General features: G+C 44.6%; 1 protein-coding gene across 6 annotated transcripts in view; it reads left to right on the top strand.

Moving 5' to 3' along the window:
• By (focal adhesion protein tensin) overlaps positions 1-21,007 on the top strand; it is a 148,768-nt gene that overhangs the window by 34,134 nt on the left and 93,627 nt on the right. For all 6 annotated transcript variants that reach the window (XM_070660919.1, XM_070660920.1, XM_070660923.1 and 3 more), the window contains 2 exons: positions 16,804-16,912; positions 17,392-17,429. In XM_070660919.1, coding sequence (XP_070517020.1) covers positions 16,804-16,912; positions 17,392-17,429 — 147 coding nt within the window. The remainder of the gene's footprint in view (positions 1-16,803; positions 16,913-17,391; positions 17,430-21,007) is intronic.

Below are 21,007 nucleotides of genomic sequence, written 5' to 3' on the forward strand. Positions count from 1 at the left end.
AATTATTAATTTATCTTCGATAATAAGAATTTAAAATATTGCTCTACGCCACGGAGATCGATGCGGGAAAATACTTGAATGCGCTTTCGCGTATTACGGTAGTTACGTTTTGTGTTGCGACATGGAATATTCAGATCCGCAATGCACCTGCGAGTAAAACCATTTCCGACCGCGCTGGTGCGACGTCACGCAACAATCACGCTGTCAGTTACGTCAAACGGCATTCCCGATAAATTCTTTCTGTTGCAATTTCGATGCCGCGCTCGATATATCGACCGACAATCACTTGTGATCAAGGTTGCACAGGTGCGGTCACTAATTGTATCGAATTACATCAGTCGAAGGGAAAAATCGAGACAAACGCAGAAAAATTTTTATGCCATTCTTATTATACTCGCTTAGTACGGAATATTTGATTGAGCTATTTTTTGTTTTATTTAAATACATTTAATTAGATGTTCACTGTACTTTGCGGAAAGAATTACGTGAATTGAATCGTCGTGAAATCCTTTTATGCACCGGACGACATTACTGCTTCCGATTGCGCGCAACAGCGATTGCTTGTTGATCGATTATTGAACCACAATGTTTCATTGTTAGTAGACGTCAATGCAGAAAAATATATAATAAAATGCAGAAGAAGTCGTCAAAATTGAATTATGAATTAATACAAATTAGAAACTATCCAGTGAGGTTGAACTTTATAATTATTAATTAACGTTAAGGGGGCGACGAGCTTTTGAGAAATTTATTCGTAATTAATTATAGGCACCTAATTCCGAAATTACCAAATTTCATGTAAAAGCCAACTTTCTCTTTGTCGCGCGCGATACTTAAGTGTCGCTCTCGTAGTTTACTCATATCCGCAATCTCATGTGACCCAGTCAACGGCGAGTAAGGGGCCCAACAATTACAAGCACACGCTGGATCGTGAAGTATGAGACGTCTAGGAAAACAAATTGCCGTCAGGCGGCCGACTGATAGAGCATCAATTTCCTTGCAAATTCTCGCGGCCATTACATATTTCCCCGGCACGCCTCGTTATACATCACTTTATCGTTGCATCATGAGCCCGAAGTGTTCAATGACTTGGCGGTCAAGCCGTTGTATTCGCGCCATAAATAAAGTAGCCGGATTTCGCGCGCTTAATGCGGCGCATTAATCTCACATCCTCATTCTCGCGGCCGCGAAAAGGTCAGATATTAACGTTATCATTTCCATCCGCTCGGCAACGCCACGCGCAACTCGAAACAATTCCTATAAAGAAGCATGACTTTTTTTTTTTTTTTTTTTACAAAAAGGAACTTTGCGTTTTAGGGCGTAAAAGTTTATCGTCGATATTCCGCGCGGAGAATTTTTGCTGAAGAAATTTTCGCTCCGCGAAAACGCATCAAAGCCCTTTGAAACCGTTCCAACGTTGCTAGTCAGAACGTGCACGCTCGCGGAGGATTTATGGTCGAGCATTTATCATTCTTTGAACATCGTTAAAGGTTCCAGCTTCGGAATTAATTTCTTTGCGCGTCTTTTTTTCTGCCGTCTATGCGGATGTTTCATCCTTGCCACGAGATCGATAATGCGGCACCGCGAGATCGCGAGACTCGGAGTCGCCTGTTTCCTCGACGACACGCGACCCAGCTGTCGCGATTCTACATTCATTGTCTAAAGCTCTCGTCTAAAGCCTAATTACCTACGCCGACTCGCAGTAGGCTTTGTGTAAGAGGCACGTGATAATGACGGGAAACGTGTCGGCACAAGAGAAACGCGCTCTCGAACGGTTCTCGACGGTGATCGCGTGACTTTTGAGAAGGACAATCTCGCGTTCGGTTGCAGGCTGCCGTCTTCCCGAACGATGGCGTCGTTAGAAAAAATTTGCACGCGAGAATTTATTTGAGAAACGTGAGAGATTATTAGCGCGGAGGCTGTATCAGCGAGGACTATTTTTGACGGCTCGCTTTGATAAATACCGACGAGCTTGAAGTCTGAGGTTCGAATCCAGTTATTCTACGTCACGCACGCCGGACAGCGTTATTTTTCGCCTTTCGAATGGCCGTATTATCTCCGCGTGTACCGCAATAACAAACATTTCGCCGTTAAATAATAATATCGCAGACAAGTCGCGCGTAATGCGTTCCATTTGTCAATCCGGGCCGACTGATGGCGCGTGGGACTAGGGCTTTCGTGATATCTCGCGATCGCAGAAAGCAGTTTCATTGAATTTCGAGCTCGACGACGTAGTCGAGCGATGGAAATGCGACCTCAAAATTCACCCGCGGCCGGCGACGCTGACGATAGCCATGTCTCCTTAATGGATCGGCTTAACAAGTCAAATTACACGTCCGTCGGTCGCTGTTGACGTTACTCCTAAAAATGTACGGGGGGAATTCTATTTTGCCAATCGCATTGATTGACAGGGTGATTTACAAGCCGATCTGTCGTTGATACACAAGCGGACACGCGTCTCTATTGTATTATTTTCCAGCCTCGCTTTCTTAGCTGGACTATTTATAGAAATCCGAGGAACAAGCCGCTTTTTCACGCCGCCGTTCATAATTGCTGACGCAATGCTCGATACCGGGAACTTTATTTGCCGCGAGATAAATTGCACTTTTAACGACTACCTTTTTGTTTATTAGTTAATTAAATTTCAACGGGGATAACTGTCGGTTAATAAATATTTATCGGCAGCGTAGAGATGTTAAAGTTTTACTCATTACCTCCGTAATGATTAATATTTTTATTCGGCGAGCTTGCGAAATTGGTTTTATCAATTTAATCCGAGTTCCGCGTATTGTCTGGAAGAAAAGGTTACGTCACGTTGAGGTACAAGAAAAAAAAAAAAAGCCAGTTATATCTCCGTGTCGAAATGTACGATGATAACATTTAAAATGGCCGGATATTGCATAATGGGAAATAAAGTGAGTCTTGCGGTCTTGAGGCTTGCTCTCAATGAAAAATAGCAGCCTGTCCTTGAACTTTAATGCATCTTTTCAAACAAGCTCCGCGCGTTTTTTAGCTTCATTTAGCGCCGGCCTACTTCATATCTGTACCAATTAACGTTATTAACGCGTTTCTATCATCGGTCGAATAGTTACGAGGTCGTATCTCGGCTGTGTTTAATACAATCGTCGGAGGAAGAAATTTTTTTCTCACTTTATCCGCGATGCATAAAAAAGTTTGCTCGAAACATTCGAAAGTCGAAGTCGTTAGGGTAACCAAATAAATTTTAATGACAGAATCCGGTGTAGTAGATTTGGAGATCGGACGGCTTCGTATTAACCTATATTCGGACGACGCTTTTATTGCCGCGCGCGCACTTCGCGGTTAATTAACCTCGTATAAATCGGCGACGCGTACGCAACAATTGCTCATTTCCATTTTTTACGCGTGTTCATTTAGCGCGCGCCGGAAGCCGGCCGTTCCACATGCCGCGCGAGATGAGAGGCATCGGCGTCGCTCTGGATGTCGCGTACACGGAGAAACTTTTACATACCGAGACCGACCGTGTCACGGTGACTGTGCTTTGAAAGAAAAAATATAGTTACTCTCGGCCTAGAATTTTATGATATTTCTGACAACTATAGCGCAATCAACTTTCCTGTTTCCGGCAGAGTAAGCCGTCTCGGAATTATAAATTTAAATAGCAAAGCAATGGCTGGCGTAAATAAATTAAATACCGACGTAGTATATTTAATTATAATTTCTTCGACGTTCCACGACTACTGCGACACTATGATAATTGTAAAGTTTTCTCCGCGTATGAAACATCGAAATTATGCAGGACGCAAGCCGCAACGTTGCGCAAATAGTGATAGCTCGATGTAAGAAAACACGCACGATTTACAATCGCGCGCTGCGTTCGAATCGCCGGCTATAAATCCTATGGAGATGCCCAATTGGGTACGAAGGTACATTAGATCTAGGGCGATACGGATCTACGAGGGTGCCTGTGAGACCGCTGATATTACGTCAGGCCTAAACTCGAGTTCGGAGAACCGGTGGTCTGGTTTAAATTAATGCTGACGCGATCAGCGGCCGATTGACGGGCTCGGAAATACATCTCGAATAAATTTGTCAAACAAATGATCTCGAGAGGCCTCGCGTATACGATCTCAAGAGCTGAGATAAAAATGCTCGGAATGTTGATTTTATTTCGCATTAAAAAGTTTCCCCCCCGTCTTAATGCCGCGCAGTTTTAAAAATGATTTTAGTGAGAGAAACATCTTCGCCAGTTTCCTCGGCTACATTCTTCATTTATTATCAGCATTAGCAGTGTTATGGCGTTGATAATTTAATTACATACACGTGTCAAAATGAGAGGGAATAGCTGGACAGTAAATTATACGCGATACCAGTGTCTGTGTCGCTACACGACATCGCGGTAGACACATTTCCCCCGACGGACTTACGATAACGAGCTGTGCGAAAGCAAACCCGTGTACCGCTTGAAACAATGATAGTTCGCGGTATCTATAGATCTGTTATGCACTTAATGCATGGTGTACGTACGTTTATGCACGTCTGCGTAACAATGTGCGACGATTCGCCGACAAATACGTAGCCTCGTCGAGAGGCCATTAGTATGTCTTCGATAGCCGCGAGGTCCACGCGAGCTAACGCGTCTATACGCGCGCACGCGAAAAGATTTCTCAATGAAGCACGAGCGGAAACGATTCTCCTCGATCGAATTCGCGGCTTGATTAGAAATCGTAATAACATATCGCATCGTGATGCATCACCAATATAAAATTTTACGTAGAGACTTCTAAACTCTTGGAAAAAAATAAAGAAAAAAAAATTAAGATCTGCGATGACATATATTGTTCTTTAATACGACGCAAGACATTTGGAAATATATTTTTTTTAATTTTTAGAGACTCGTTTGCGAATCTTTACACGCGATAAAATAACAATAACCATTTCGTAAGTGTGTTTTTTATTTTACGTGGTTACGGCATCGATGCGAACGGAACGGGAGGGGGGGGACATTGACGTAAGTTGCATGGAAAATGCGCGAACCTCTCGACACCGGACGTTCGCAAGCAAAAAAGAAAATAGAAAAAGAAAAAAAAAAGAAAATTGTTTGCGGCGAGGCGACGGGCGAGAGTGAATCTAGATTCGAAAGTTCTCATCGCGTCGCTATCGCGCTGTGGAAGTTACACGTTTCATTCCGTTATTTATGTCTGCCGTAATCCCATCAACGTGGAAATACGTCTTGTGTTTCCACGCCCACCTAGGACTTCATTCCGTTATTATCCGACGAGTTTTCCTGCGCGCATAGTAACGTCCGAGGGCGCAGTAGATTGTTGCCGGGATATCAATGATTACTTGAGGATAATTGGTACTCTCGGCCGTGAAAAAACTAGCAGATTTATGATTAAGCGGTTTTGCCCAAGAAACACCGCAAGCCGGGACATAATTGTGTAATATAATTCAATTTACCATATCGCCGCTTCAACTTTTGTAAAAATCCTACCCGCTTAGTCATAATTAATCGTAGCGTATTCAAAGAACGAAACGAGAGAATAATTATTATTAAAATAAAACTAAGCGCTTAAAAAAAAAATTTTTTTCTTTTTACGCAACCTGTGGAGTAGATAACAAATGCACATACGTACGCGATATACGACAATTGAGGCCGCATCCTTGTCGGTAATATTCTACATAGTACGTATGAGTAGATATCGCCAAGGTTAACGTTAAATGCGCCGTTTGTTGCTACAATTATGCAACAGTCACGAAGTAACACGCGTCATCGATATTCGCTCAATAATGACGCTTAACTGATAAGTCCTTTTCATTCCAGGATTTCGGTATCTAATTAGCAGATTAAGTATCCGATTTTGCTTCGAATAAAAGTTTTACGTTATATTAATTTTAAATCAGTTAAGAAAGCCGCAGATAAAATTAACAACCTTTCGAAATAGTCTGTTTATTCTATGAATGGCGCGCAATCTGGACGATCAAATTGCTCGCCAGCTGAGCGTTTCGGAAAAGAAATCAGTGGCGGACTATTTTCCGCGCGGAGTGAATAAGGGATGGAAGATCGAATAGTGCAGATTTAATTAACGATAAATCATTAGGGAACGGCGACTTCTAATCGGAAATTAGAGATCTCGCCGCCGACGCTCTCGCGTCGCGGCTTCAATGAAACGTTGTGCGACTCCGCCGACAGTGACGATCAGAAATTTTATCCCCGCGCCCGTTCGCAGTAATATCCCGCGCATGACTAGGTAACTTTACATCCGATTCTCGATCGCGCGCGGCTCGTGTTTGGTATTCCGCATGCCATTAGACACGGCCGAGAATGCAAACTCATATCTTTTAAAGCTATGCTATTTGCTCAAACATTTGCAGCGTAATGGCGAGTGACAATTACGATAACACTTTGAAATAACGAAGAGTTCGGACTTACGATAAATAATTTTGCTGAAATAAATTCATATATCCAATGTTCGACGAAGGTAGATTAAAAAAAAGAAAAAGAAAAAAGAAATTTTTTTTTTTCCCTTTCGTTTATAAATATAAAAAAGAAGAATTGTTAATATATGTAGATGCCAATACATGCTGCATGTAATAATGTAAATGACAATGTATCGTTATACCGCGTGAGCACACAATAGACGCAAGTTTCCGTTTCGTTTCAAAGATATGTTTGCATAAATTTCTTTTTCTTTTTTTTTATTATTATAATTGCAGACCTCACTTCATGCTTGCCACAAAACACGCGGCTGAATAGGGAAGGCCTGCACTTAACATTGCTATAAAATACAAGCGAATGTCACGCGTTGCGCTTCTTGCGAAAAAGCCGCAGCAGCTTGCCGCTTTTTACTTTCGGCGAGTGCCCGTTCGCGGTGTCTTCCGGTGGTTTATCTCTGTCGGACAAGAGGCGCTGTGCATAAGCCCGCGGTAATATGCATTAAATTATTGAGGTCAATCGTCCGGCTAATGCTTTAAGCGACCGCGGGCGTTCTATTCTGCCAAGACAAACAACGGAGAAAGTAAGCGGGAGAAACTGTACGCAGATATAAGGGAGCTTTTTGCAGTCGGCGTTAATCATTCTTCCGCTAACCGGTCGGATTGGTCCTTCGGAAATATCGGTAATGAATGGCTTTAAATTCTGTGAAGCAATATTTCGCGGCAAATCAGAATGTAACGAAATATATGAGATAGCGGTGCTCGGTGAGAAAAAGCTGTTTTACAACTGTCGTAAATCTAATTGAAACGCTTTTTTTTTTTTTTTTTTATTGAAAACCGAGTCCAAATAAAGGACACAAACGGCGTCTAATAAATAAGCGCGACGACGAAAGGTTTAGATAATTATTTTAGAAAATTATTAGAACGACTGAATGAATTAATTACGATTAATTAAAAAAAAATGGTGAAGTGTAAAGGTAAAGGCTGAAGCTTTTTCGTGAAGCGAGCGTTCCGTTGAAACTTGACTCGTAATAATACTGAAAAGAGAGTTAAAAAGCGGTAACGCAACCCGCGATAACCCGCCGCTTCGCTGTCGGCACTGGAACTCGACGATAGTCATAAACTGGATAACCAGGAGATAAGAGACGCTCTTACGCATACGCGGCGCCGCGATTATATTCATGACATAATTACCGGAATTAGTGCGATGAAAACATGCCGGTCGAATTAAACGGATATCGCGTGTTTGCGAGTTGCGTGACGCACCGCACGCGCGTGTGTGTCCATCCAAGAAAGAGATACCCGGGATAAACCATCCGGCATTCATTCGCCGGTGCATTCTCCGCAATTAGCTTCGGGAGCGTTCCAATTATCGCGCCGCTCGGCGATCAGCGGTAATTAAGCTCGACCAAGTTCAGGACCCATTGCGTTACGCGCTGCGGCGAGAGATCGCGAAACGGAGATTTATATCCGCACGAACGGCAAACGTTGTGCATGACTTATTTTCGTGTTATCTATTTAAGTGCTGAGCAAAACTTTCCGAGTTCTAATCGTTTTAATTTAATTTTACGTTAATTTTTAATTACATTTTTTTTTTTTTTATTAATTTTATTTTATCGAGTAAAAGTATTAACGTAAATATTAAAGAAATCTAGTTTCTATAGTTTTATTTAAAAAAAAATTTAAAAACTCGCTTTATAACTTGAAATCCATTAATCTTTAACCTGTAATGCATGCGACATCGCCGACCTCTCCTGTCGTCATTCAAAGAAACGGGTTTTAAATACATGTCACAGTTTACCTATATATCGTAGCTACCGAGAACAATGAAACGCTCGCTTACGTAAATTATCTAGTAGACATCTGCCCTTATGCCTCTTTGGAATGCTAACGAGCTATGAAGGCTTCTGGCATGAATGACTTGAGAAGTGTTTCATCATTGACCCTAAATCCGACAGGTGTGGGTCCGGGATTACAAGTTGTTGCGCAAGACTTTCGTCTTTGCGCAGTAAATTAATTATATTAAAAAATGAAAAAAATTGATTAACGCAATGAACAATAATTATACCGATAACATTAAACGTACGCGGTATACGACATTAATTCCTAAAATCAAAAATTTTACGTAAATAGAAATTACTCTTTAAATTTAATAAGCGTAAAAAGAAAATTTTTTTTCGCGAGACTTTGATAGATAATAGAGAATATCGACGAATATTACGAAACATCTGTCTGTTTGATCAATCATGAAGCATAAGCGGAAGACAACGAGCGGTAATTTTTTTCTTTAATCTTCGGAAACTTTTGGCCGGCAACAGCTGTTTCTGGTCGGTCGAGCGGTTAAGAACTTGCTGAACATTTTATGTCGGAACCAGGACAGTAGAGCGCTTATCGCTTTTTTAGTAGTCGAGACTACCGACGGGAATCATAAAACTCCTTTGACGATATGGAATAAAATATTAAACGCTGAATAATAAAAACGATGACGTTATTTTTTTACAAAAGTCACGAAACTGTAGGCCTAGAAATCGGCACGAAATTAAAATGCAGAAAATAAATATATTTTCGTATTTCGACGGCTTCGGAGTAGAGTTTTAAACGCGTTAGTAGTTGACGTTCACAGACCGACCTACCGACTCTATGAATAAATTCCACGAGCACATTGAGGCGTCACAATAACGAAGGGGACCGGAGAGATTTATACGTCTCTCATCTACGCATATGCGCGCGTGTCCGTCTGCGTTGAAAATATAGGATTATGATGTTTCCGAGTAATAACACGCCCCGTACGGTCGCCACGTGTGTCTTCGGCCAGCGGTCGGCGTGCTTTCGCCTTTACGGCGCTTCGGTTATGTGGAAATCAAAGGCGACGCTGACGCATACAAAGAGAGACGCATGTGCTCTCGCCGGCCGATTAAAATTTTCGACGATGTTTCACGAAATCCTGCGACAAATACGGCAATAAATTCGTTGAGCCGGACCACTTCGCAGAACGAAGCCTGGCCGCTTGGTTTTTTTTTTAACCTCGGCGCTAATGTTTGCGGAGCAGCGCGGTCTGCATTTGGCCGCGAAAACGAATTTCAGTGCCGGGACTTATTACCGCGAAAATCGCGTCGCGGATTATTTGAACGATGACAAACGCCGCGGGGATCGCCCAGCTCCGATCTCTCCCATTCAGTCGAATGTCTCATCCGTCCGGGATGTATGGTTCAGGAAGATAGTCTATGAAAAATGGAGCGACCGCGCGGTAGACGCGGAGTTCTACGAACCCTAACTAATGTCGTCTGGGAGACGTAAAATAATTTTTAAGAATTCTTTATCACCCTAATCTAAACGATCAGTTATGTTTCGAACAATTTTATCGTACCTTTCGACAGATTTAAAAGAGAGTCGTAATTTTTCGGTTCTTTGAGAATCTCTTGGCCGTGCCAAAACAAAGAGCGGACCGAAATTACCATGTGTTCCGAGAAAAGGACATGTGCCGAAGCCTCACAAAGGAGAGGCGAGATTCCTCGAGTGGTCCATATCTCATTCAGTCGCAGGACTGCAAAAACCGCGCGAGACCGTGCCTGACAAATGGCAGACACACGCGTATATCGGATTTGTTCCCTCGTGGCAGGGAGAAAGGGATTAGCTAAGATGACAGAAATAAGAAAATAGAAAGCTTGTCTGGCGTTTGAATGGCTGGCTTGCGAAATCGACCAGTCGAAGAATTCGCAAATTAATTTACTGACTAAACGTAACGTTTTGTTTTTTATTTTTTTTTTTAATAAAAAAAAATACGAGAAATAAATCGATCAAAATCTTACATTTAAACGATAACGTAATACCTGAAACGCGTCATTTTATCACGTCACTTATCACAGCCATCGGTTATCATTTCAATTCATCTCGAATATATTAATATCTACAAACGGAAGTGATTAATTTCTCGTTCAAGAAACGGACATACGCCTTCATCAATTTAAACACGTGAGGTCGCGATACTACAAACTACCTTTCCAGCGTCCGCGATTTTTCCCGGAGATCGCCTTTATCATCTCACATTTTACGCGCATCGCTTCTGATCCAAAGCGGTGGGCATTCCGCGCCGAGAAAGCCACGATTATATCTCGGCAAGCATCGCGTGCGAAGAAACGACTGGCTTTTGCTAAAAACCCGGAACAGCGCGCTCGTGTACGGAGATGTAACGTAATCTATCCTCGCAGCCGAGCCTCGCGGTAGCTCGGATCATCGGCGCACGTGTACCTCAATTCACGGGCATTCCGGGCGCGATGCCGCGCGAAAATTTTCTCCGCGTAGGGGAACCGGTTGCCGAGATAGAGCCGCGGTAGTTCGTCACGCCGCGTTTCGCCTCGCCGGTGAATCCACGGCGCACGTGCAATATAATCTCTCGCCGTTGTGCCAAGTACAGCAAGGTCGCCATTATCAGCCACGCGATCTGGGGTACGCCGCGAAAATGTTTTCTATGCCGCGGCGGTATCTTCGAGTTCATTGTCAATCGCCGGCTTCGCCGCCGCGCGTAATGCATCTCGAAAATCGTGATCCTCGAGAGACCGAGGAACACGCGCCGTAACAAAGTACTAATATGTTTCGTGCAAGCCTCATCCCGAGTATCGTTCGTTTCCCATTCCGTAACATGGGAATATATCCGGTATTATCTGGTATCGCGAATAAGCGAGAAGAAATGGACCCCGCGGCTTATTCTCGCAAGAGCTTGAAGGAATTTATTTAAATTAAATTTTCGCGATTAAAAAACTTTTTTTTTGTTGATTAAAAGGGAAGAAAATAAATTATTTTAATAATAAAATAAATTTGACGTCTTTAAACAGGGAACTAACTATTCGATTGACGATGCGGTATCGCGTAATCAATCAGGAATCAATATTTTAAAATCGTACGCGAACTGAACGTGGAGGATGAGTTATGCCGAAATAAATCAGTCGAACTTGAGATAGGTACGTCATCCGGAGTAGAATTCTTTTATGCCGCTTGTGACGAGAAGCCACCCTCGTCAACCGGCGAACCTTCTGTCGGCCGGGCGAAGGCTCGTAACGCGAAATTCGCCTCGAAACTCAATACCCGGATTTAAATGTCGGGGCTTTAAATGGAAATTTATTGGCGCGTGATCGCGCGGGTCTAACGCACATCGTCTCTGCGTGAACTCACGCACGCCCGGCTGGCCCGGTGAATAATAACGAATATCGCTTTTTCGAATGCGCGCTCCGGTTCCATTTCCATGCCGGATTTACCGGCCAAAGGGATTACCAATCACGCGGTCGTGCCCATTCCTTTCTTTAATCTTCGTTTCACGACCTTCGTGCCCGTTCGCCCGCCGCGGTTTCGATGTCATCGATGATTCGGCCACGGCGAAATTGCGATCTGGCAGTTCGAAGCTATCGAGGTGGCAAAATTATACGGTCAATGGCGTAACTACGTTCTAAAGAAAACGTGACTTTGCACGAGAATCCTTATCGGCAAAATACTGTGGTTGAGATTTTTTTAAACATTATTACGAGATCTGACAAAATTGAACTTGACGATAAACCAGCCGCTTCAATAATAAAATTATTAAAAAAAAATAGTAGAGACACGGAGTGTCAACTTTTGCTCAGGCGCTACATATCTTAATGCTGAAATTTATCGCAGCAAGGTGCGATGACTCTCGCGAGATGCGCATCGTATTATCTCCTTCTCTATTTTCGCTTCTCTTTTTTTCCGACTCTGTATCTAAAGATTTATTTATCCTCTCGTTGCATCTCTGCTTTTCTACTCTCATTGTTATGCCGTCTGAATCTTTATTCTTGATCCCTGCCTCTTCTTTTCTTCCATTGTTCTTTTTTTTATTACGTGTACAGCGTCGCATTCGGAATGCCAATGGCTGCAACGGCGACTTTGTGAGTTATCGTTCCGTTCAAAGGCAAATTTACAATCGGGAATACGTTATCGGCATTGAACGACACGCGCCAGAAAAATGACTCGAAAGAAAAAAGGAAGAAAAAAAAGGGAGGAAAAAAAGAAAGAAAAAATTACGACCAGCGGATCATAATATTCCAGGAATACCAGTTTCAACTAACGGTTTTAATCGTGCAATCTGAGACGCGCATAAGTTATGGCTAACAAGTTTTGCCGTCCGGCGGGTCAAGAAGCTAAAAACCGATGGTTAATATGTAGCGCGGAACCGATATCTTATCTAATGAACGGTAATAGAATGTAAATTAGTAATTAATTAATTGCCGAGGCTCGGGTGAGAATCGCGGCAGCTGACGTTCGGCGAGGATCCTCCCTGTCCCGCCGTCATCTACGCGCCGCTGCAGAGCGCGCGGCGCCACACCTCGTGAAGCTTCACAGGACACGAGCGCGCCATCAGATATAAAATCGCCACGCTCCGCGAGCACGGATCCCCGGATTCTTTTCTGCCCCATCTCGCCGCACGCTCCCGCAATTTGTTAGGCCGTGAATGCCCGCGACGGACCCGCCGCGCTCACCTTGAATTATTCTACTCTATTCCGCGCGGCGATCACGGGAAGCGTTGTTTCATTACTTCAGATGGCAATCATCATCTTTCCGCGGCGTGGATTACTTCCAATCTCGATATAATTGAAGAAATTATCTTGAAGTTGAATTGATATTGTATATTAAGGTGTATTTTATTTAATTATTTTTAAGATATGTAATTTGTAGATATGTGACTCGCGAAATGTATGTTAAAAAGAGAATTTTGGGGAATGTTTCGACTTAATATTTCCTAGGAAGTTTGGGATTGACGCGAAGCGTTTCGCTCTAGATCCGCCTCGCGCCGCAGCTCTTTTCTCCTTCATCCCTGGATCGTTGGTCCCCATTACACGCGCCGCTTCCAAAGCATCGCGATCGCGGAGATGCTTTCGAGGAACTAAGCTCCAGCGAAGACGCGGCCGCGCGAGTACAAGGCGCTTGCTGTACGCGAGCCGCCATGCGAGCGGAGATCTTGTCGTCGGGCCGCGTTTCTGGACCTCTGGTCCCTTGTTCGTTTATTTATTTTTTTCCTCTCTAGCTGCCGCTTCCTCGGCCGGGGCCACCCCGGCGAACCGTTTGTCAGCGCGATCAGCCGCGACATCCGAGCGAGTATGACCGAACGGCGATCGCTCAGGCAAACGCGAATCGTCGTCGTGGTTGATCAACAGCGCGTGCCAAGTTTGTTTCGCGCGTCACGGCGTCTCCGTCTTCTCGATTTTAAATGAAGAGATCTACTCTCGCGCCGCGTTTCGATACCCAGCGCCTTACGTTAGAAATATGTTCGCCTTCAACGTAACATGAACTTCGTAAACGAGATAAAACGGCCGTTTTACAGCGAGGGAAAAGTTGGAGAACGTTATCTGGCACTCTAATAATAGTTCGTGTCAATATCTCCCGCGTATCGCCCACCCACCGAACCATTCGACACGAGGATAAAATCATCGGGGAAGTAGAAGGCTCGGAACCGAGACAGAGATCGGGACGACGGGGAGGGACGGGGGGGGGAAGTTCCCGTCTTTTATTCGTGGTTAATGCAAGCCGAAGTATTCCGAGTTGCAAGCGCGAACACGGCCCGACAAAGCCGGCTCTGTTCGAGCTCTCGTTTCTTCCTGTTCGTTTTCTTTCGAACGAACTCGCGCCGCTCGAGGCCTACGATATCGCGACAGAGAAAGCGCACTTGATGCCACTTGAATCGCTTGCCCGAGCTTTGAACTCACGCTCTACGTGAGCGTCTGACTTTATGCATAAGCTCCGTAAGATCAGAGACGTAAAACCCGTAAATAGATTTAAATGAGGCTTTGATTGCGCTAAAAGGAACCGAGAAGTTTTGGTCTCGAACCAACTTGGCTGTTTCCCCCTCCCCCTTTTTTTTTTAGCTTTATCGACATTTCTCTTTCATTTTATTTTATTTTCTAATTAATTAATTAATTTAAACTTTACGTATTATTGTATAAAAAAATAATTCAGTTATAGAAAAATTTTCTCTCAGAGTAATGTTATTATCTGCGATAAATTTGATCAAGAATGGTAGTGCCGTACTGCGATTCATTCAAATTATAATAGTTCTCCGAATTTATTGAAATAACACGGTGCTTAGAACCGCGGGACTAGTTGGCTCGTTTCGGACTCATTAAAACGGACTGGTCCTGTTGTATGCATTTATCCCGAATTGTACTAGACCGCGCAACGTTATATAGGTATCACGGCCATTGAACGTGCTCAATGCCGAAATTACATGTTACATATATCGCACGACTCACTGAACCTATTACAAAATATAGTCATCCATTCGCGGTAGAGTGGATTATCCGCGATGCCGTCCTAAATCAGCTCAATCGTTAAACCAAATCCCCCATTTCATCTTCGCGGATTTCATTTATGCGCGTAAGAAAATTTGTCTTGAATGAAACGCACGTGTGCATTTAAATTAAATAATTAATGCAATCGTCGTGGAAATCAAGTAACGCAACGTATCGCATGAAAATAAATATTGAAAGTGTAATTTACAATTATTAGAAATAAATTTCTGCCGCATTTAAACTTTCCGGGAATAAAACTGACGAACGAAGAAGGGCGCCCGATAGATAGAATTTTCTTTGAAGAGTTTCAAATGATAATGTAAAACTCGCGGAGATTTAAAAGACGAACGGAGTCACGAAGTTCATAAGGTCCCGCCGATTTCTTCCAATTTGCAAAGATTAAAGATCAATTAGGTTCCGTTTGAGCAATGACGGTGCTTCGTTTTAATGAAGCCAAGGGTTCGGGAATATTAATGAATCTGGCAATTAGCAAGACGTATGCACGGTCGCTACAAAGTTCAACAGTAATGTACATTGTTACGTCCACGTCATTATCCTTTTTTTTTTTATTTATTACCGAAAAGTACCGTGTATCTCATAATTAATTAACGAATTAAATGTACTGTCATTAAAGAGGTTGAATCAGTAATTAAGAGATAGGTGTTAATTGATGTCTGCCGGGAGATTAATTCCCTGATTTCTAATAATCGTTTTATCTCTCGCGATTCGTTTGCATTTAAAGAGTCGCGTATTTTATTTCTTTCATGAAAGAAATAACGTTATCATCACCGACACGTTATTCACAATAAACGAAGAAAGTATGCCGACGTACTATAAAAATTCCTCCGGCGAATAATACAAATCCATCGTCAAAGCAACGTGTATCCTAAGTCGTAGGCTATGCAGATTGCCGTTTAGTTTAGGAAAAAGCCGTTCTCGCTGCCTCACCCATTCATCTTGCGAACATTTTCGCCGTCAACGTGAACGCGATTGCTCGCTCGTGGTTCGCGTAGCGTGATTTGCCGCGTAACTCGTATTCTAATCCGCCGCTTTTCACCGCGGGGATCCGATCGGGAACGTGGGCGAAGGTACGAAGGTATCTCAGTCTCGCGGAAGATGGGCCACGTGCATCGCGTGCCCGTAATCGGCCGCCGCGCTTCTTCTTCGCGGAAGACGCGGTGCGCCTCGAGTGCTTATTTGCGCATAACTTTGCGAGCCCTCTCCTCCCTCCCCCCTCTCTCCCTTCGATAGAGTACCGGCGTAAGTACTGTTAACAGGTTGACTGTCGTACCGGAGCTCATAGAGCTGCGCGTGTCCGGGGATAAACGCGGTCCTAATGAATGCCTGTTCTGTTTTCTCAATTTATGCGCCTGCCGTCCCGCTCGAGAGCCTTCCCTCCCCGCGATCAGCGGCAGAAAAGCCGCGCACGAGAATAATTATAATTGCGATGCTCTCCGGGGCGGTGATTAAGCGCAGCCGATTCCCCCCCCCCCCACCCGATTCGCGGTGTGATTAATCGTATGAGCTCATTGCTAACGGCCGACGCGAGCGTCCGCTGACGTTTTGTTTCGAGAGTAGTTCGCTGGGTTAATAATAGCGTATACTTTTTCGCGAGTCCTTCGTTATTTACGCGCATCCTTTCGATGTCGAGGACTTGGATTAATTCTTGCTTGTGCCTGGTGGGGCACGAATGCGTTTTTTTTTTAAAGCCAGGATATTGAATTAACACCGAATTAACTAAAATTACTTATTTCCGGGTTAATTATTCGTGCAGAAATTAAGATATCGGAATAATTATAATCTTTTCCGCGGGCGCTTCGTCGCGATAACGTCTGGAATTGATTCGAGTGAAAATTCAAAGTCTGTGACCTAATTTCCAGCACAAGGCCTTCTCGGAAACCGCCGTCTCGAACAAGATTCTCATTTATACCGTCGTTGTCTTAACGAAGTTAATCGCTCGAAACGCGCGATTAACTAGACGCCGAGGAAAAAGTCAGTCGCGAAAAAAAAGCGCGGGATGATCGACGACGGCATTTCCTTTCCCGGTCGCTCCGAAAGATCGTAATAATTGGAGTTCTTTCTTGCCCTGTTTCAGAGCGATTTTGAACCGCAGTGTCACGTGTTCCGCACCAAGCAATTGCGCAAACCCCGGCCATGTCATTTGTGCCACCAGGCGGTGATCAAGCAAGCTTCCTGCTGCAGAGGTGAGTCGATAACATCGTTCCCTTCGGGGCAATGAAACGGTCGGATCGCGTCGGTAGTACTTTCAAATCAATCGTTGATACGGAAGCTTCTGGGAGTGCCGGTCGAAACAAAAATCGCCGCCGGGGACGAAACGCGATACTTTTTTTTATCTTATTTATTATTGTTATTGGCGTTATTACTGGTATTACGTTTTATTGCCCTGCTTTAGATTGCGCCGAGATGATCGCTGCGATTAACGCACCCTCGACCGCACGCGTGCATGTCCGCGCCTCCGCGTGAAAATTGGGTCGGGCCGACCGCGTTTGTCTTCTCGCGGGCGATTAGCCTGACGATCGGTTGACATATGCCGCTTAAATCGAACGTGCGATACGCGAATGAAACTTTATTCCGAAATTAATTTTTTATTTAATGAAAGCTTACTTTGAAATAAAATTAATTTATGTAGCTTATTCGAATTTTTTCTTTTTTTTAATTTCAGTATGCAAGTACATCTGCCACAAGTCATGCGAGGACAAGGTACGTGAAATTAATTTTCAAATCTTTCATCAAACAAATCTACTTAATTGCGTTACGGTATGGCAAATACGCGCGGGCATTCTGCAAATGCAAACGCGGCGATTGGTTTATCACGAATGTGTCGCCTCTCCTAACCGCGACGTTCGTAATCAAGACGCTCCTTCTCGGAAAGTTTATGACAGACTGGAGCAGAGAGCACTTCCACGTACGCGAAGATCTCTTCTGCCGTAGCTCTTTCGCGTATACTTCTTGGTACTTAAACAAACCCTACGGGGAGACGCGCCAAGTCGAGGCTCGAGTTGATAGCGATTACACGCGTCTGTTTTCAATTTCTATCACGCGCAAACGAGAAGCATTTTTTTCAGAATACCAATTTAACTCTGAAAAAAATTGCACGTACAGTTTTTTCGCCTCTGCGTTCTCTGGCGGATCGCAAAAAAAATATAAAAAATAAAGAATAAATTTATTAATGAATAATCGTATTCGCGACTCATGCAGAAGCATCCTCGAGATTCCGCGTGAGCCTAAAGTAACGAGAAGAAGGCCGTAACGAGCACCGGGTGATTTAATATCTCTGTTAACGTCGCATAATTTTACAGTCGTTATACCCACTTCTCCCCCCGGTAATAATCGGCCTTCTCACGGCCTAGGGGTCGATGGTGCGATAGCAAAATGGCGCGGATTAATGAGCGGCTTCCATCGTTTCCTCCGCCCGCGCGCGCTAAATCCCCGCCGCGCGCTTTAATCCAAAAAGCACGTCGATATCTCAGCCGACGGGAACCTCCGTTCTCCGAACGGTTCTTCACGATTGCCGCGGCCGATGTCGGCGGACGTGTGTGCGCGCCCGTGTGCGTGTGCGCTCCTTTACGCGAAACGCCGTGTGGGTTCAGTCACCGTGCGGGCAGGGCACGAGCCTCGCTTATCTTACCTTCCTCGGATCTACCGAGTGCCTCTACTTCTCGCGCGCGAGGACGGGGACCGATGCGCGTCTCCAGCACGCGCTGAGATTGCAACCGGCGCTCGTGAGTGTCGACGGGACGATCTCGGACGCGCGCAACGTAAAATACCAGCAGTCAGATCACTTAGGGTAGATTAAATTTGTCTATCTTTAGTTTTCGAGAGAGCTAATTTGAAAGGCTAAATAGAGAAAGATTGTACGTAGCCGATAGGTTTGCCAGGAAGTCGGAACACCCGGTCCACAGTCGGGTAGAGTTAAAATGAATTTATATGATCTGATTGGCGGTGTCCGTTTCCACTCGGGTGGACGAACGTCGCCGGACACGAGATGAACGTGCGGGAGATGCACGTCGGAGCGCAGGTAGAAGAGAACGACTTCCTCCGGTAAAACCGGCGGTCGGTTCCGTTTCCACCCACCGCTTTTCGTCGAAAAGGAATTAACCTGTAGTTGCCTTAAAACGCGAGCCGTTCAGGAAACGATTCCCCTCGTCCGAACGTTACTGGACCGCGCAATGCGAGAGCTGGCAAAGCTCGTTGAACATTACCTAGCGTCATTTCCGCCGAACAGTCATGCTCGTTTACGTAAAATTTTTATCTCAGTTTAATTATAATTTTTGTGAAATTTATTAAGGCGCAAAATAATTAATTTTTAAATATTTTAAAATTAGTTAAAGGTCTTGCGATTCTTATAAAGAATTTGTTAAAAAATCATATTGAAAATAACTCGAGCGTGGTTTCTTCGAAATATTGCTGCTCTAGAACGCCGCTGTTCTACTCAAAGCCGCCGCGGAATTAACGATAGCGATCCAATGACATTTCGTGCACGTCGGGAAAACGTCGGAGGGCCATAAACGGGTTCGCAGTAATCGCCAAGGTCGTCGCAGGTATCGCCGATTGATCGGCGAGTACGACGGCATCCGGTCCACCGGCGTGATCACAAACGTATGATCATTAGTAACGCGGACTCATTACGCTTACGAGCGGCAGGCGATCGTCACTGCTTTCATCTCGATGAAAAACGCATAATTGCTCACCGGGCCGCGTCGTAAAAATACGGCATCATATCCGCCGTAAGAGCGACGGTTGTAAAAAAAAAAAAAAAAAAAAAAAAAATACGATCGGAGGAAACGGTTGCAAAATGCAAAGACAGTTAAAGAAGCATACGTCATTACGAGACAATAAATATAAAGCCTAATTTATTTAACACAGTTAACCCGGTGATTAATTTAAATAAGGAACATTTTATATAAAATTTCAAGCGTGTGTCGGTATTTAAATTCAGTATAGCGTGCAATAAAATATCGCGGCGACGGTGCATCGCGGTGCAATGTCAAATGGAAGCAGAGGTACTTTTCTACGCCATTGGTGCGAGCGTGCACGTTTGTTAGAAGCCTGAGAGCTCGTACGAAGGCCTGCATACGAGCGAGGTCTTCCATACGCGGTATCTTAAGTTCAAGGCGACGGCGGACTTCCCTCTACGGATTTCGTCCGAGAATCTCGGAGACGCGTGTGGCGAATTACATCATAACGCGAGGGAGGAGAAAAAGCCGACGAAAACGATACCGTGAAAAGAACCCGCGGTTTAACCCCCCCGGGCTAACGTAACTCCTGGAGGGAACCGGAGCCTGCTTCGAATTTCAAAACGCACGGCGAAAAACGTGACGCACATGGAATTCCAACGCGGCGGTAACTTTTCGTCCTCTTTCCAGACGAGGAAAAAACAAGCATGTCTATGTTCCACCGCGATTTGAAATCGCCGATTAGAGAGCTACTCATTCGATTTTCTGCCCCGTCGCAGATAAGCGCGCCTAATTATGGACAGCGACGCAAATAACGATCGCGTGCTGGATCCCGGCATGCTGATCGACCGTGACGCGGTGCTCTTCGCACGTCGACGCGTCGGTTACAGGAGTAAGAAATGTAATGACTGAGGAATATTTATAATAAAGTTAAACGACGAAGCACGACGGTCGGCCGATAACGAGACGCGAAGAGTAACAAGACGCCGGGAACGTGCCGCTTTAGAGTGTTTACCGGCTTCCGGGATCGACGTTTCGATTGATCGCGGATTTTGAAGGGAAATCGAGGCTGCCGGAACTAAAATCGCATCTTACGCGGGTAATTTCGTAGAACTTTTGGCGGACAGTGTACTTTTAGAACGCAGGCTGGTATGCTACAATGGTATCGCGAGAGATACGGCGCGTTCCTCCCTCGCGGGTGTATTTCTCGCGAGTATTGATATCATCGTAACTCGGCCGCTCCTCCTGGAATTCCAGATAGAGCGGGTTGAGAGCCTCTGGCCAGTGGAACGAGCCTAACGAACGACATCGTTCGTCGGATATGGAGAAGCCGAAGGTTTCCTGCGAGATCGAAGGTCACGTGATTCCCGCCACGTCCCTGCAAACCACCTTTTTCCTTTCCACCCGCCCCGTGAACCCTCTCTCTCTCTCTTTATTTTTATCGGTTCCGAAATCTACGCACACCTCTCCCTCAGGCTACTTCGCCTGCATACGAAGTCATCCTCGATGATCACCACGTCCCGCACATTCTTCCGAAATATCGAGACATCTCGTACCCGAGATCTATCTCCATCCCGATGCCTTTAAACGTAGGTACGATCC

The sequence above is a fragment of the Cardiocondyla obscurior genome, linkage group LG08 (genome assembly GCF_019399895.1).
Source record: "Cardiocondyla obscurior isolate alpha-2009 linkage group LG08, Cobs3.1, whole genome shotgun sequence".
Lineage (NCBI taxonomy): Eukaryota > Metazoa > Arthropoda > Insecta > Hymenoptera > Formicidae > Cardiocondyla > Cardiocondyla obscurior.